Source organism: Schistocerca piceifrons, chromosome 1 (genome assembly GCF_021461385.2).
Source record: "Schistocerca piceifrons isolate TAMUIC-IGC-003096 chromosome 1, iqSchPice1.1, whole genome shotgun sequence".
Taxonomy (NCBI): Eukaryota; Metazoa; Arthropoda; class Insecta; order Orthoptera; family Acrididae; genus Schistocerca; species Schistocerca piceifrons.
The window spans coordinates 1,221,336,138-1,221,355,303 of record NC_060138.1 but is presented as its reverse complement, the minus strand read 5'-3'; the positions used below and the strand labels follow the sequence as shown (position 1 = coordinate 1,221,355,303).

General features: G+C 42.6%; 1 protein-coding gene across 1 annotated transcript in view; it reads left to right on the top strand.

Moving 5' to 3' along the window:
* Positions 1-19,166, top strand: part of LOC124779545 (Down syndrome cell adhesion molecule-like protein Dscam2) — a 291,097-nt gene that overhangs the window by 141,012 nt on the left and 130,919 nt on the right. The window contains exons 11-14 of the mRNA XM_047253718.1: positions 3,083-3,259; positions 10,363-10,504; positions 11,934-12,082; positions 18,921-19,131. Of these exons, the coding sequence (XP_047109674.1) occupies positions 3,083-3,259; positions 10,363-10,504; positions 11,934-12,082; positions 18,921-19,131 (679 nt within the window). The remainder of the gene's footprint in view (positions 1-3,082; positions 3,260-10,362; positions 10,505-11,933; positions 12,083-18,920; positions 19,132-19,166) is intronic.

The following is a 19,166-nucleotide window of genomic DNA, read 5'->3' as shown; positions in this document are numbered from 1 at the left end:
ACTCTACCACGGAATCATTTGGGGTTACACTCGTTTGGCATGAGACGTTCCCGGGTCGAACTACTGGGGGTCGAACTGCACAATAACTGTGGGTTCGGTGTGGGGCGGCGGTGGGGTGGGTGGACTGCTGTGGCCTGTTGTGGGGTTGTGAACCACTGAAGGCACGGGTTGGAAGAAGCCTCTCCATCGTTACTAGGTCCCCGGTTCAGTACAATACAATACAAATGTACCCTATTCTTTTTAACTCCCTACGTACAGTCACTCTGCTAGCTGGACTACTTGTAGCACTTTGGAACTCACTAGTAACTCCTTCCGCTGATTTCATACCATTTTTACAACCATATTCTGCAGTTACCGACGGTCCCTGTCCGTTCAAAATGGTTCAAATGGCTCTAAGCACTATTGGACTTAACATCAGAGGTCATCAGTCCCCTACACTTAGACCTTCTTAAACCTATGCCCGAGGCAGGATTCGAATCTGCGACCGTAGCAGCAGAGCGGTTCCGGACTGAAGCGCCTAGAACCACTCGGCCACAGCGGCCGGCTCCTTGTCCATCAGTACATGAGATCTGCCTGGACTTGCTTCAGCATTGGATGTTCTTTCGTGTGTCCACTTCTGCATCATATAACCAACAATCGATTTGGGCAGCTTTAGAAGGATAGAAACGTCGCAGATGGATTTGTTACTGAGGTGACACCCAGTGACTAGTTCACGTTCTGCTGTTACTGCTGAAATATTGTGGTGACCTGAAATTGTTGTAACACGTAAGTAACAGTTCATTTTTTGTTAAACCTGTTATGTTCTCAACTTTTACTTGCCCTAAATTGGTATTTATCGAAAATGAAAGGAAATGACTCGTAGATAGAATGATTAAGAGAGCTGGAGCACCACCTGAGTTGCTAAAGCATGGAGGACAAGAACATCTGCCACAGCGGTCCTCGGAGATAGCTCCCAGTTATTTATAAAAAGCGAATAAACAATGGTAGGTGAATTGAGATGTGCAATCCACTACTCCTAAATACGAATACAGTGGCTTAATCATTTCACTTCCTCTTACGGATACGTGTGGCTCAGTGGTAAAGCACCAGAGTGGAAATCAGAAGGATAGGAGATCGATCTCCAGACGGTCCACTCACCTTTTTCCTGTCGTCTGTCACCTGTCACACTTCTGGCAATGATTGATCAGTTGAAAAATCTCAAGCCTCACCGTGGTTCGGCGTTCACGTTAAACCCGAAGTTCCTGTGCAAGTGGCATTTACAATCAGTTGAAACGTTGTAGGAACATAGTAGCATAGCATGTCCAGACACCTCCACTAGCACAATGCCTAGAGAAGCACTCTCGCTTTAATATCAGCGTTCAGGTTGCTGGTATCTTAAACCATTTTTTATAGATGTATAAGTTTATAGCTTTCTCAGAGAAGAAAAATTCCATATACAGGGTGAGTCACCTAACATTACCGCTGGATGTATTTCGTAAACCACATCAAATACTGACGAATCGATTCCACAGACCGAACGTGAGGAGAGGGGCTAGTGTAATTGGTTAATACAAACCATAAAAAAATGCACGGAAGTATGTTTTTTAAGACAAACCTACGTTTTTATAAATAGAGCCCCGTTAGTTTTGTTAGCACATCTGAACATATAAACAAATACGTAATCAGTGCCGTTTGTTGCATTGTAAAATGTTAATTACATCCGGAGATATTGTAACCTAAAGTTGCCGCTTGAGTATCACTCCTCCGCTGTTCGATCGTGTGTATCGGAGAGCACCGAATTACGTAGGGATCCAAAGGGAACGGTGATGGACCTTAGGTACAGAAGAGACTGAAACAGCACATTACGCCCACATGCTAACACCTTTTTATTGGTCTTTTTCACTGACGCACATGTACATTACCATGAGGGGTGAGGTACACGTTCGACGGGCGTTTCATAGGACGTGGAGGACGCATAAATTGGCCAGCCCGTTCTCCTGATCTTATATCTCTGGACTTCTTTCTGTGGGGTACGTTAAAGGAGAATGTGTACCGTGATGTGCCTACAACCCCAGAGGATATGAAACAACGTATTGTGGCAGCCTGCGGCGACATTACACCAGATGTACTGCGGCGTGTACGACATTCATTACGCCAGAGATTGCAATTGTGTGCAGCAAATGATGGCCACCACATTGAACATCTATTGGCCTGACATGTCGGGACACACTCTATTCCACTCCGTAATTGAAAACGGAAACCACGTGTGTACGTGTACCTCACCCCTCATGGTAATGAGCATGTGCGTCAGTGAAAAAGACCAATAAAAAGGTGTTAGCATGTGGACGTAAAGTGCTGTTCCAGTCTCTTCTGTACCTAAGGTCCATCACCGTTCCCTTTGGATCCCTACGTAATTCGGCGCTCCGATACACATGATCGAACAGCGGAGGAGTGGTACTCAAGCGTCAACTTTAGGTTACAATATCTCCGGATGTAATTAACATTTTACAATGCAACAAACGGCACTGATTACGTATTTGTTTATATGTTCAGATGTGCTAACAAAACTAACGGGGTTCCATTTAAAAGAAGGTAGGTTTGTGTTAAAAAACATACTTCCGTGCATTTTTGTATGGTTTGTATTAACCAGTTACACTAGCCCCTCTCCTCACGTTCGGTCTGTGGTATCGGTTCGGCAGTATTTGATGTGGTTTACGAAATATATCCAGCGGTAACGTTAGGTGACTCACCCTGTATATTTTCTGCAACAGTTTTACTTTAGAAAGGTTATTCTCTTGTGCTGTAGCTGCTTCATACATCGCCATTTTACATTTATAGAATCTGTTTTTAGGTCATTTCTAATCGAAATTATCACTTTGTCTTTATAATTTGCCATAGTCTTTAAACGAACGCTGAGTATTTCCTTTATTAATGAAAATAAGGCGCTTTCGCCTCATCTGTTCCTCGTAAATGTTTAAAATACTCTGATAGCATCTATACGTCGTCATAACTACCCACGTAAGAATTTTGTGAAACTGCATGTTGACATCAGATTCGTCAATAATTTTTCCCTAATATGCAATGTTTTGTTCTTTGCGTTTAGGAGGAAAACCGAACGACTTCCAGCCCTTGGAGCCTTCAGAACCTCACATGCTGGTGATGGCGAACGGGACTCTAGCGATTCCGTCTGCTTCTGCAGAGGACGAGGGCTTCTACCTGTGTCGTGCTGATAACGGCATTGGTGCCGGGCTCAGCAAGGTGGTCGAGATAGCTGTCAATGGTAATTTCGATAACAAATCACACACAAATGCTAAAACATTATCTCAATATTGTCTGCTCATGTTATATATACATTATGTAACCCGCGCCATACACCTTACGGTCGCGTGCGAAATACGAATGTATCTAACAGATACAGAATTAAAAATCTCCCACTGCCACTTTTCCGTCTAAATCCCCACCTTTTATCGTCACAAGTAAACTATAGTACTGCTATGTGAATAAAATCACTGCCGGTGTATGATACTATCGTCAGGTTTTTCCTGTTAATAATGTCCTTACATACACGTAGGAGAGAAGGAAATTAGTTTTGTTTAAAGAATGTGATATTTCCAAAGCTAAACTGTTGATTGAACACACAACATTACTTGCTACTACTTTTAGCCGCACAGATTCATCATCAACTATCGTCAAATGTAAATCTGGAATATTTGCCATACGTAATATTGCAGTTATATGACTTCGGTGACAAGTAGGTCGTGATTATAATAGAATATTGCTGGACTGATTGTTTATGATTAATGATAATCTCTACCACCGAAACGGATTGTACATAAATTATGTCTTTACTCAGCAGTTTATCTTCGTGAAAGTGACGTTTAAATTTTGTTTTACGGGTGCTATTACAAATATGGCGTAGTTGTAGATGTAGTTCTATTTTAGTGAATCTGTATTACAACAAGAAATGACACCAGTGGTAGCTCTAGTTACTTTAAAATGTTTACATATAACTTTACCCGAAATTTGTTGTAACTGCGTGGAGCGCTAGTAGAGACAGTAAATACTTGTATCGACCCATGTAGCAAATGGCCTTAAGCAACCTCTCAACAATTTGTTGGAAGAGTTTCTATCCACCCCCAGTATTAATGGGTTCTATTATTCGGATATCACGGGTACTTATGATAAGATGGTCATGCTATCGAGTGCAATCTCGACAGCATTTTAATCTAATGTAAATTGCAGAAAAACGAAAGGCGGAGAAACTAACTAAAACTCACTACAAGAAAGGATTAATATGTTTTGATAACACAGTTAGACACATAATCGCACCATAGTCAATCAACAAAGAGCTCATTTCTCTCCTCAAACAACGTAAAGCATTCATAACCAGAGTTCCATCATTTCAACCATACATTATCAGATTAACCATTGACACAATGCACTCTACGATGACTACCTACTCTTTGGTCCGTATACGAAAGAGTACGTCAATTACATTACCTTTTACATAACGTCTATTGCTGATACAAGTTCCTTGGTTATTCCTTAGTGGTGAGCCATCATAACACCTTCCATCAGCGGTTGCACAGAATAACACGGCCACACAAGTGACAACATCCGTTCATCACTCATACCCACGGGAGGTGCAGCTCCTACACATATTCTTGGCTCTGGATAAACAGAAGCCTAGCGACAGTGTTGTGCTCCACTCTACCTCAGTTGAAATAACAGTTCTTCTCTCTACATTCACGTGAATATCTTTCGTTTGTCGAAGAAATTTCCTAACTAAATGCCATGTTGTGCCAGATAGAGACTAATTATAATTTGAACTGAGAGGGATGAGAATTTATTGTCCCGTTCTTCGTTTGCGACGGCAACGTTATAAAGCTCAGTACGTTGAACATATGAGACCTGTCGACTGAAGTAGGCCTTTTCCCCAGATGTAGATTTACGATACTACCAGACTTCGAAAGGCTGCAGTGGGTGCCTTGAGGAACAAACTGCAAACGAAGCCCGGAAACGTCATTCAACGATGCATCTCTCTCTCTTTTTTAACAGTGGTGGAGCCCCTCCACGCCCACATCGGCATAAGAGCCAACTCAAATGTCTACTGCCATCCCTGCATAAGGGTTAGTTTTCACTAAAGTGAGGTGTAGCAGGATGTGGTTACTGCGATGTTTGCGTAGTTCTGGTTAAGGTTAACCATTAATGCGAGCTCATCTGGAAATAGATTGGATAGAAGTCGAACGAAGGGTAGCGTTTTGAAGGGCAGAGGAAAAAAAGTGCCAAGGCAAGAGCTAAGGGAAAACAACCTCTGCGATAGTTAGGTCGGGTGGTAAGAGCAGTAGGGGATGTCTTGCTGCCTGCGATAGGTCGTGGAAGGGTAGGCTTTGTTAGTAGTGGGTATCATGCATGTCGATACCTTTGACGTTGTGCGGTGGTGTTGCTCGGCGGCTGCCGCTGGGTGCCGGTGTTTAGCTCTCGTTCAGCGTCAGCAACCTGCAACAGTTAGGTTTACTATCGTTTTTGTGTCCGATAGGTCATATATCGGATGCACAGTGTAGGGTGATGTGGGCGAATTGTTTTATGTGTCTGTGGGCGAGCTCGTCGGTTTCCCTGCTGTGGCCTGTTGGTCGGCTCTAATAGCAGCTGGTAATTACCAGTCAGTGTTGCTGATACGTAGGGGCTTGCCGACGTTTGTCGCTTGTCGGTGTGTGTTAGTTTACCATAGGTGGCTATGCCCTAGCTAGTAGTCCAAGTTACTGAATGATACCAGACGCCTCGCGAGGATTTACGCTTCCCTTACGTCAGCGTACAAACCGACCTCGGCTGGGCTACGGGTGGCCTAGCATCAGCCCTATAAATACGGCTGATTGTCGCAACAACACAGCAGCAGCGTAGAAACATGTTTTCCGCCCGGTCTAAGGGCAGGCGTTAACTCCCGTAACTTCGATAGAAGGATCTTCTCCACCGGCTGATTTACGGGGAGTTCACAGCCCATAGGACTTTGCCCTCTAGAATTTTCAATATATGGGAAGAACCTCTTTGTTGACCTTTCTTTATCCCTTTTCAGTGTTCATTGTCTTCCGTTGCTAGCAGCACATCTGTCAGCATTTGTGGGTCAGTGGGTCGGTTTATCGGTTCTGCTCCGCGCACGGACCGCCTCTGGAGCGTGGTTAAGGCGCCGGCTGTGGCACAGCCGGTGTGGCTGCTTGCGAAGCGCTCGTCGTGGCGTCGGTCGCCTGCAGCAGCGCCTCTGCGAGGTGCGAGGCCTTGCCGAGTACTACAGTCAGGAAGGCGATCGACAGTGGCCGTTGCAGCGAGCGTACTGTGGTGCTGTCATGGTGCGAACGTTGGTTGCAGCGTTTCTACTGCTGCTGCATGTGCTGGTGATCTGCTAGGCGGCGCATTTTCACCCTACTGAAGGGGTGGGGGAGGGGGATTGGGGGGGGGGGGGGGGGGAGGGTCATCTCGCTATTCAGTTTTCTGCGAATGGGCTTGCTCTGAACTTTGAAAAAACACAGTACATCCAATTTTCTGCTGCAAGAAGTATAACTAGTTCAATAAACATAAAACATCAAAAGAAGTCAGTAGCCAGGATAGAGCATACTAACTTTTTGGGTGTACATATAGATGAGAATCGTAATTGGAAAATTGATATTTTGGACCTACTAAAGCGACTAGGTTCAGCAATTTTTGCAATCAGAATAATTGCCAATTTTGAGCATGTATAAATTAGTAAGTTAACATACTTTGCATATTTCCACTCTCTGATGTCATACGGAATAATATTCTGGGGCAACTCAACACTCAGGCAAAAGGTATTCAATGCTCGAAAGAAAGTAGTTCGAATAATGTGTGGGTTCATAGTCGTATATCTTGTAGGCACCTGTCTGTAAGGTTAGGAATTCTTACAACTGCTTCACAGTACATTTACTCAGTAATGAAATTTTTTCTCAACAACATGGACCAGTTTAAAATCAACAGCGACATTCATGATTACAATACCAGAAAAAAGAAAGACCTACACTATGCTTTAGTTAACCTGTCTTTGATACAGAAAGTGGTAAAATATGCTGCTATAAAACTTTTCGATAAATTACCAGATGGAATAAAATGTCTGACAGCAGTAATAGTTTCAAAAACAAATTGAAATCATGCCTCGTTGACAACTCCCTCTATACCATAGATGAATTCTTGAATATGAGTAAATAAATCTGGAGATATATTATATGCATTTTGCGCCATTTAAGGGAATGGGATAGATAATAGAAATGTATAGGTATAACACTATAATGTAAACAGAAAAAAACTTGTTTCCTGTGCACATTTGTTGTGCATGTGACACGTTCCACATCATAACGGTTTTCCGTGCTATTGATCAATGCAACAAGTAACTAACTAACTAACTAACCAACTGACCTCTGTTTGTTCTGACACGCTTTCGAAACCTCGCCCGCCAGGTTCAGTGGCCTCATGGAGTGGAGGCGGTTGTGGCGTCGTCATTGGCTGGCATCGGTAGCGTGCCAGCAGTGTTGGCCGGTCTCCAGCACTGACAGCGTCCCTTCCGTCGGGCGTAGGGCGGAGTCTACAGCCTCCCTCTCCAGCGGCACCTCGGGTATGCAAGCTGCCACAAACATCTTCCAGCCACAGATGCTCGCAACGTGGTTACCCTGCAGTTTTCGCATCTCGGCGGACGCGTCTTCAGCAGCGAGCATTTCGACGTCGGGTGTTCGCCCGTTCATTTCACGCATCCCTCGAGGAAAGGGCGGCGGCGTGCTCATGCCCCACCCTTTGGCAGCGGAAGCACTGAGGCGAGCCCCTCTTGTGCTTCAGCAGCTCGACTGTGGCAGCTGTGTTGGCCTCCTACCTTACCCAGCACAGCCTCCGGTTCCCCTCACTAACTAGGGCGAGATGCGAGCTTTGTGCTTCTTGGGTGACTTGATGCGTGTCACCGAACACACACCAGACCCAAGATGTGTTCAACAGCCGCGCGGTGGGGGAAGCCGCTGCACACTGCCTTGGTCACTTTTTCCGGAATGGTGGCACGCGTTTACGATGGCAGCGAGAGTGCTACCGCCCGCTCGACCCTTTCTGCACATCTCTCCATACCCTTTCCTGCATACCTCACGGTGTGCATCGCTATTCCCATTCTTTGACACGCTACATGGAGGCTTTATAAACGACCCTTACTGCAATGACGGCTGGAGGTGGCTGTAGTTAGATCGCTTGGCGACAGGCAAATGACGGGTCTTGTCTCTTCGTGTGTTGTACCTGGATTTGCGGCCGTTGGTCCGGCCGGTCTCTGTTCCTCTGCCACGGATTGGAGTCTGTCCACGATGGACATTGTGGCTGCTGCAGGAGTTCGCGCCGGGCGAAACGCGCCCTCAGACAAGGTCGTCCCAGCACTGGTGTTTTCCACAGCGCGCTTCTGACCGCCTTTACTTGAAACAGCAACCTGTCCCTTCACCTTTGGCGAGCATTTGCTGCTCACATGTTGCCTTGCGATTCGCGAACGCTTTCGCCGCTCGTTGTCCATGCCGGGACCACCTCATCTCGGAGTAGGAGTCGATCTCTTGCATCGAGTGCTCCACTCGAAATTGGCCTATAGCTTCGACACTGCGTAGTGCCATTGGATGACGTTTATGGACATCCTGTACAACTCGTCAAAGTTTGTCAGTGTCGTTTAGTTAGGTCCTGAACATGTCGACGTTGCCGAAGAAAGATGAAAAGCCTTTAACCGTATACACTTCACCTAAAACATGAAAACTGTACTGTTTATTCATCTTTTTCAGTAGATGCAATAAGATCTAACAAAGCCTCAAAGTGCTCATACATAATAGCTCCAATAGGTACAGGAAGACCTTGTGGTACACTATCTGGTCAAACGTTCCCGCACAATATGAGTAATACGTAATTGACCGGTAGATGACACAGGAGGTGTACCCGTGAGTGTAAAGGGGGGCGGGGGTAGGACGTGGTGTAATTGGTAGAGAAAGTAGTCGAACACTGGCTTAGCCTGGAGAGCTCAGTGACTTCGAACATGGACTAGTCATTAGATGTCATCGGAGTAAAAAATGCATCAGGAATATTTCAACCCTTCTGAAACGGCCCAAATCGACTGTTGGTGGTGGGAAAGTGAAGATGAAACGTGAAACATCAATCGCAGCCAAACCAGAACCACGCAGACCTCACCAACTTACGGACAGGGATCGCCGAGCATTGCGGACAGTGATCGTGAGACATCGAATAAAATCAGCGGAAGGATCACTCGTGTGCTACCAGCAGTCGAGGTAGCACGATGCGCGTAGGGTGTCAAAAAGAGGCGAGCAGAATGGTCGAGCTGCTCCTTACAAGCCACACATTTCTATGTTCATTGCCAAACGGAGCTTGAATTGGTGTAGCGTGCTACGAAACCGGACAGTGGACGGTTGGAAACCAGTGATTCGGATTGACGAATCACGCTGTAACCTGTATCGATGCGAAGGAAGAGTTTGGGTTCGGCGAACACCTGGACACCGGTACTGGCATGATGTGCAGTGTCAACACTGAAATACAGAAGAGTTGGTACTACGGTATGGAAGTGTTAGTTGTGATCACGGTGATCATGATGATGAAGCCCCATACTCCTTGAAAGAGCGTAGGGGAATGATACGGAAGACCCGCACCGCCGTACTAGGCAAGGTCCTAGTGGAGATGGTTTGCCATTGCCTTCCTCAGACCGTAATGGGGATGAATGATGATGAAGAAGACGACACAACAATACCCAGTCATCTCAAGGCAGGTGAAAATCCCAGACCCCGCCGGGAATCGAACCCGGGACCCCGTGCTCGGGAAGCGAGAATGCTACCACGAGCTGCGGTGTGGTCCCCTTATTGCGCATAAGAAAATGCTGAATGCGGGATGAAATGCACACATTTTACGGCATTGTGTTCTGCGCAGAGCAGAGGAACAATTCAGAGACAACTGTTGTTTGTATATGCTTGACAATGTAGCACTTCACAATGGAGCGCTTGTTACGCAAGTGTTCCTGGAGAATAAGATTCCTGAAATGTAATTTCTTTACCAGACCTCTGCCCAATCGAACACCTTCGAAATGAATTTGAACTTCGTCTTCGACCGATACCGCAGTGTCCGATATAACTGCCTCGTCTGGTTTCGGCTCTTAAGGAAGAGTGGGCTGCAAAACCTCCGCAGACATTCCGATACCTCACTGAAAGTGCCCCAGTAGAGTTCAAGACGATATAGAGGTGAAGGGTGGACGCACCGTATAAGAGTGTGCACTATAAGATGTCCGGTCACTTCCTTGTCAGCTACTGTATTACTCGTATAGAAGTTAGTCTGTAATTATTGTGTCTGTAACACGAATGCTTTCCTGTCCAGAACCGGTGAGGTTTGACGTGATGGAGAAGAATGTGACAGCCCGCCGCGGTCAGCAGGTGACACTGAAATGTGACGTCAGAGGAGACCACCCCATACAAGTCAACTGGTTGTTCAGGGGGCAGCGACTGCACCACAGTTACAGGTAAGTGCATGTGCAAAGACGTACTAAATCTTTATGACGGGCTAGACTCGCATAACTGTAATTTAATTATGTAAAAAACGATCATCTATGTTGTTTATCCTTTTTGTATCAAAATACACATACACGCTTGCACTCACAAATATACACAGATTGAGACAGCTACTGCAGGCCCAACAAAAATATTTATAACAGTTAAATATATGGAGGTCCGTCTTTTCTCAAGTTATAGAGGGTAATGTGGAAGGGGCAGGCGTTTGTAGTTCACTTCTCCCGAAGGCGAGACATTGTTAAGCAGCGCTGTTATCTTGTTACTACTTGATCAAATTTCACGCATATTATTTCGCTGAAGTCCTCTTTGAAGGCTTTTTCCAGTACCACAGAAAGATCTTACAGTACCATTTAAATAAAAAAATGCCGCTGACATAATTCAGCTGCTAGAAGGCAGTAAAAATTATGTGTCAGTCAGAAAATTTGCTATATTGGCCGCTGTGAAACAGCGAAATTCATACTTTGATTTATTCACTCATTATGGATACTTTTGGTTCCCCTGTCTTAGCTGCCTCACAGTCTGTATTGAATATATTCTATAAACCAATACCACTAACTTTGTTATCATAATTTTAAACTATTCTAAACCAGATAATAAAACGTAAATATAATTAAAATTATATATTCTTTCATGTTTGCTATTAATAAAATTGTACTACAGTTAGCTACAAAGGTACACATAAACTGTGAAATAACAACTGGAAAGAGAAATTAAACATAGTGATAATTAAAGGAAACCTCCATCGTCAAGTCACCTTCTGATTATTTAAACATCATGTAGACTGGGCTTAAATTGATAACTGATTACCTTCTGAAAAACCTAATATTACGACCATGAGCTACTGGTAAAATTCTTTGCTTGCACAACCAGTTTCAGTCGTCTGGCGCTTATCAGGTTCATAAAAACATTCACAGTGTCATGTCAGACGAAATATAAAATCATTATCGTCAGATGTGGTATGAATCTGTTCACAGCGTTGACGCTGATTCCAGTTATAATATGAATGAGTACACTACCTAGTTTTTATAGATAGACGATGCAGTTTGTGTCACCGTATGATCGTGGTTTTATTATCTAACCACAATGATTTTATATTTCACTTAACGTGGTGCTGTGAATACTTTTATGAACCTGATAATGGTTAGACTAAACTGGTTCTGCAAGTGAAGAATTTTAACAGCAGCTCAAGGTGGTAGTATGATATTTTCAAATGTTTATTAGAGCTGTGGGGCTTCACTTCTTGAAAATATATTAATTACCTCCAATTCCATATGTTTCATTTTGTTGCTTGGTTAGCCTGAAAAACAGATTACTGGGAAAACATGTACAAAGTTTCCTCAGTGCTTGGACACTGATAACATTCGTTTGGACTGCTGGCAGACTCAGCATGTCAGAAATGAAGACGGCTACGGGACTGCAGGCTCAGCTGGTGATCGACCAGGCTGACAGGCAGGACTCCGGTCTCTACGTGTGTGAAGCGGGGAACGTCTTTGGCCACAGCGAGCTGCTGGTCCGCTTGGCTGTCCAAGGTAACGGCTGCCACATCCATGCATCCTCAGCTACTTACTATTACAGGCCAGACTTCTTAAATGTTATGAAATATTTCACACAGAACTTTTATATAGGTAAAGACTTCACTGACTCAGACATTGTCAACAGCTTCATAGCACTATAATGGTTTCGGTTCTAATGGAAAGGTTCTGAACTTTCCAAAAGGAGATCCATTAAACATCTCATCCAGACGCTTGTGAGCAGTAGCTGTTACAGTGTGACTTATTTGAATACACCAGCTTTTGACAAATCTGGAGGTCAAGTTAAAATTAAAATTATGAAAGATTCTTTTAGTCAGTGTAATTTAAAGGGATATTTACCACCTTTCTCATGGATCCATAATGTTGTTGTTGTTGTGGTCTTCAGTCCTGAGACTGGTTTGATGCAGCTCTCCATGCTACTCTATCCTGTGCAAGCTTTTTCATCTCCCAGTACCTACTGCAACCTACATCCTTCTGAATCTGCTTAGTGTATTCATCTCTTGGTCTCCCTCTACGATTTTTACCCTCCACGCTGCCCTCCAATAACAAATTGGTATCCCTTGATGCCTCAGAACATGTCCTACCAACCGATCCCTTCTTCTGGTCAAGTTGTGCCACAAACTTCTCTTCTCCCCAATCCTATTCAATACTTCCTCATTAGTTATGTGATCTACCCACCTAATCTTCAGCATTCTTCTGTAGCACCACATTTCGAAAGCTTTTATTCTCTTCTTGTCCAAACTATTTATCGTCCATTTTTCACTTCCATACATGGCTACACTCCATACAAATACTTTCAGAAATGACTTCCTGACACTTAAATCAATACTGGATGTTAACAAATTTCTCTTCTTCAGAAACGCTTTCCTTGCCATTGCCAGCCTACATTTTATATCCTCTCTACTTCGACCATCATCAGTTATTTTGCTCCCCAAATAGCAAAACTCCTTTACTACTTTAAGTGCCTCATTTCCTAATCTAATTCCCTCAGCATCACCCGACTTAATTAGACTACATTCCATTATCCTTGTTTTGCTTTTGTTGATGTTCATCTTATATCCTCCTTTCAAGACACTGTCCATTCCATTCAACTGCTCTTCCAAGTCCTTTGCTGTCTCTGACAGAATTACAATGTCATCGGCGAACCTCAAAGTTTTTATTTCTTCTCCATGAATTTTAATACCTACTCCGAACTTTTCTTTTGTTTCCTTTACTGCTTGCTCAATATACAGATTGAACAACATCGGGGAGAGGCTACAACCCTGTCTTACTCCCTTCCCAACCACGGCTTCCCTTTCATGTCCCTCGACTCTTATAACTGCCATCTGGTTTCTGTACAAATTGTAAATAGCCTTTCGCTCCCTGTATTTTACCCCTGCCACCTTTAGAATTTGAAAGAGATTATTCCAGTCAACATTGTCAAAAGCTTTCTCTAAGTCTACAAATGCTAGAAACGTAGGTTTGCCTTTCCTTAATCTTTCTTCTAAGATAAGTCGTAAGGTCAGTATTGCCTCAAGTGTTCCAGTGTTTCTACGGAATCCAAACTGATCTTCCCCGAGGTTGGTTTCTACTAGTTTTTCCATTCGTCTGTAAAGAATTCGCGTTAGTATTTTGCAGTTGTGACTTATTAAACTGATAGTTTGGTAATTTTCACATCTGTCAACACCTGATTTCTTTGGGATTGGAATTATTATATTCTTCTTGAAGTCTGAGGGTATTTCGCCTGTTTCATACATCTGGATCCATAATACCACAATAATAGCGATTTGCCTTTACATAATAACATACACTCAGGTATTCAGTCAACGGTACACGTCAGTTATTGGTAAGTCTCTCTCTTACATTGTAGTACAAACGAGTCAAATACCTACTATTAGCACAAAGATCGTCTCACTGATCCTTACACGTAACTGATTGCACACACTCAGCTGATTGCACTATGGCAGGTGGTGGGTGATCTGTTTCTGCTAGAGAACACTATCATTCTGGCATTAGTCATTCGCCGGCCGAAGTGGCCGTGCGGTTCTAGGTGCTGCAGTCTGGGACCGATACGGTCGCAGGTTCAAATCCTGCCTCCGGAATGGATGTGTGTGATGTCCTTAGGTTATTTAGGTTTCATTAGTTCTAAGTTCTAGGTGACTGATGACCTCAGAAGTTAAGTCGCATAGTGCTCAGAGCCATTTGAACCATTTGAACCATTAGTCATTCATCATGTTACCAACATAATTTCGTAGGGTTTCGCGGTCAGTCAGTTGACATAAAAGTTTTTTGAGCATCGTGTCGCGTCGAACTGCAAAAACAATATTTTTAATTTAAAAAAATAAAAACTATGCACGAGCAACCAACGTTTCGGCAACGTTTACCGTGGCCTTCTCCTCGGTCTACTGATGATCACTATATACAGAAAGCGGCCGCTGTAACCGTAGCCGAGGCGTTCGTTGATCCAGCATGGGTCCTTTTTCTTTGCGTTATGACGTGGTACGATAGAAAACTTCCATGTAAATGTTGCCAACAGATATGTATGGATTGACCTGCGAGCTGAAGTCGCTACATACACATTAGATAATGAACACATGAGTTTTCTACGTTGCTACCTCTTTATGATGATAGTAGCTAAGTGCACATCAAATCTGATATTAAGGAATAAAACTATAGGCTTAGCTAATTTTTTGCCACTGACACAACAAAATTATAATTAAATTTTAAGACAGAAAACACAATTCCAGGAATTCTTTCTAATGCCTCATTGATCATGGTATCGGTTTATTTACGAGGGTTTAAACTTTAATAGTGGCAAATAGTTATTTACAACTTACACAATGCAGACACATGTTTTGAAGTTTTCTCATCCTTGAGAGTAGTCACCAGCATTGTGTATAACCCCTTGCAGCCATCCGCTGTGACAGAGCGGTTCTAGGCGCTTCAGTCCGGAACCGCGCTGCTGCTATGGTCGCAGGTTCGAGTCATGCCTCGGGCATGGATGTGTGTGATGTCCTTAGGTTAGTTATATTTAAGTAGTTCTAAGTCTAGGGGACTGATGACCTCAGATGTTAGATCCCATATGGTTTAGAGCCATTTTATAACCCCTTGCCAGCAATGTGGAAGTCGTAGGACACATTTAGCAGTGCCAGATGTGTTGATACATCGAGTGGAGCGGTCTACTGCCTGACAAATCTCTGGACAGTTCTGAAACGAATGCCAAAAAGTGGTTCCTTCACCTCAGGAATCAAGCCCCATCGACCGACCAAATCAGTCGCAAGTTGGTGCCACACGAGACCCGGCATTGTCCTATAAAATGATGGGCTGATCGTGCAGAAAGTGTCAGCGTTTCTTTTTGGAACACTGCCTGCAATCCACCACAGTCCCAGGGCTTAAGTCCTTGTGATTTGAAGTTGATTCCTAAGATGAGGGAAGCACTTCTTGGCATTCGTTTCAGAACTGTTACAGAGATTCGGGGAATAGACCGCTCCTCTCGAACTATCAACACAACTATCCTACGAGTTCCATATCACTGACAACTGGTTATGCACAATCTGTTGACTGCTCTGAAGGACAGTAAAATTGAAACATTTATCTATTTTCTATAAGTTGTACATAAACATTAACCACTATTAAAGTTCCAGTCCTCGTACATAGCGAAAATCAGTCAACAGCATATACTCCTAAAAGCTCTAGTATCCAGTATAGCCATTCTTCCTCCATCACTGTATGCTTCACATTTCGTCCACTTCCACTGGATTGTAATTTGTTACGTTATTATAATAACTGTTTTACGTTGGTTAGTTTTATATAGTGATATGGCATATGTGCATTACAGCAGTACAGAAATATCTGAATAAAGGTGAATATTAGTTTTAAATGCGTAAATATGTATCTGTACTTCATAGTTAGAGAACACTACATGCAGTTTTTCTATTTTTTATACTGATCTTGTATGGGTCGTATCCATCAATATTGGTTTCTTCACATTTAATTTACTTACTATTATTGTGATAATATTTGCCACTTGACTTATTGTAACTACTGCATGGGGGCTTAATTAAATACAATGCAAATAATTTTAATTTTAGTAGCTGACTGTCCGGTTACGAAGTCTCGTAACCGGTTGGCCCTGACTAGTATTAGTAAGCAATCTGACTGCATAGAATAACAACAAAGAATGAAACGAAATTTCCGTTAACACAATTAATTAATTAAGTCCCCAGCAACTATGAAAGCTACGAAACAACAAGGCACAAGTGTAGCTGTTCTGTGTGTGGAAGTGTGATTCAACGTACACATCTGGCACGGTTCTTCCTCAATACGACAAGATGCTTTAAACACCATTTACACTGAAGTAATTAAAAAAAACAGAAATACAATAATTGCATATAGAAACCAGAATTACAGTCTAATACAAGAACACGAGCCAGATGCTTTGTTGACTGAACCTGTGACCAAGAGGCATTATTATTTAAGACATTTGAAATAAAAAATTTTCTTTACCTTCATATATATTGACTAAAATACACTCTGATCATTACAACATCTCCATTCGAACAACATCTGCTGTCTAGCCCATCAAAACAACTGCACACGACATGGCCTCAAAAAGTACAGCTATCAACATCCTCTCAGCAAAGCACTAACCACCACCACTTCTGAACAAGCACTGCCAGTGGAGGCGGCGGAATAAAACTCTTTGGCGCAATCTCTGGCGCTGTGACCCAGTGTAGCCACCTTTCACTACATACATCTATTTTTTAAAATATGAGAAGCTTTTCACTATAAATATTTAAGTAATTGATGTACCACTTTCCAAGAAAGACAATTAGATAGCAGAAATTGAATACTTTTTATATCAGCTTGTTTTTGTGTGTCTCTCATTTCCTCAACCAATTTCGTGTGTAACGATGCTTGTCATCCACACACTTTAACATTAATATTTCGTAATGAAACCAGAAGCAGTAGAAACTGATGATTTATCGGAACATTTTAGTAAAGACTACAACATGAAAATGTATCACTGCTTTTCAATTTTTTTAAATCTTTAATTTTAATTTCATTCTGCTGATGGTACCGATGGGCAACGACCTTGCTGTAGTGGATACACCGGTTCCCGTGATATCACCGAATTTAAGCGCTGTCGGGCGTGGTCGGCACTTAGATGGGTGACCATCCAGGTCGCCATGCGCTGTTGCCATTTTTCGGGGTGCACTCAGCCTCGAGATGCCCATTGAGGAGCTACTCGACCGAATAGTAGCGCTCAAGAATACCATCATAAGGACTGGAAGAGCGGTGTGCTGACCCCACGCCCCTCCTATCCGCATCCGCCTTGAGGATGACACGGCGGTCGGATGGTCCCGATGGGCCACTTGTGGCCTGTAGACAGAGTGTTTTTTTTTAATATACTGACGATTATTTTAGGTGCATACAGCATTTTTTTATGTAGGGCCTTTTCATGTACTTGACTTTAAAGACCATTTCTATTTCTAATGATGAACTTGGGTCCATATGGAGTTTTGAAATGCCATTTCAGAAACAGTACACTAGTTAACTGGATAACTCATCATTTTAAATTCATTAAAAACTGCTTTTCATGACTGTCTATATGCAAATAAATTTCATGTATTTTTACAGTTTTTATTTTAAACAATACTTTTTTGTAGAAACCAAAATTCTCTAAATTGCACATCATATTCTGCATATTTGGGTAGTAACCACATAATAGTGTTTCAAGATCATACTCTTAATCATGATATTTGTAGAATATGCATTTCAATAGTTCCAAATGTTTTCTCAACTTAGATGGCCATTTGTCCATACTTCCAACACCTTTGTTGCTCAATGCAATAGCCACTTGTTTCTAAGTTTATATTGTACATTGTTATTGTTCTTGTATCTCTAGAGCCACACATCATGCCAACTTGGCATTTATTACCAATCCACCAACATTGCTGCTTCTGTAATCAAAGAGATTGTTCATCCTAAATTACTTGTATTGTGTACTTTAATAAAATGACAAGTATTATATGTGATCAGAGGCTTTCTCAGCGTATGTGTTGTTGCTCAATGAGCAGACAGACCATTCATTCAGAACCACCTAATGGTGGCGGAAAGGTTATTCGCCGAAATAGCGTGGGACATCGATGATAATATCCGGCTGTACACCCGAGAGCCCTGGAAACATGACCAATATGATTTAAAATCAACCCTGAAAGTGCCTCAGATTCTTGATCTGATACTCTGGGAGTTTTATAAATAATAGACGATATAGGAATGACCCCTGAGAGGCCCAATACTTATTTTACTATGTGAGGAAACGTAATTTTCATGACTTTTTACACTCTATTGCCTGGTAAAAACATATGGAATCAACTAGTTGTGCACAACTAATGGAACAACTTAACAATTCACTTTCACACAAGAGATCATAGACAACCAAATCAAAAACGTAAGATAAATTTAGCAATACCCCTTATTTTAGGTTTTCATGATGTTTAACAATAAGGACTTGCTCTGGGATGTCAGAAACAAGTTGATCTTTTTTCCTCTCCCTAGAATCCACTGATCAGATTCACATAAATCATATTCTTTCTGAAGGAGTTACATTACGTTTCCTGAATTCTCTTTCTGTAAGCTAAGAGGAACTGAGTAACTATGTTACTAGTTTATTATTTTCTTTGTGAAGCATCATCCTATTTATGATATGCTTTTACTTTTCATTTGTTTGATGCCTGTTGAAAATATCACTGAACTGAAAGAAATATTACTGATATGATTTAAGATACCGTCTTTGTTGCTTTAAGTCTGTTAAATTAATGATTGTTGACAAGCTTATTATTCTGTTTTGTAGAACCTCCTGATCCACCATTGGACGTTGAAGTGGTTGAAGTGAACAGTAGGTCAGTTCGCCTGTCCTGGCACCCTCCTTTCGATGGGCACAGCACCTTAATGGGATACCTTATACAGTATAAGAAAGCTACCAGCCTCATGGATGATTGGCAACATGCTGGAACCGTTAACATCTCCATCCCATCGTCAGGTGCTGATTTAACAAGTAAGAAGTGAGTACTTATAACACAGTGATAAGCGACGACCC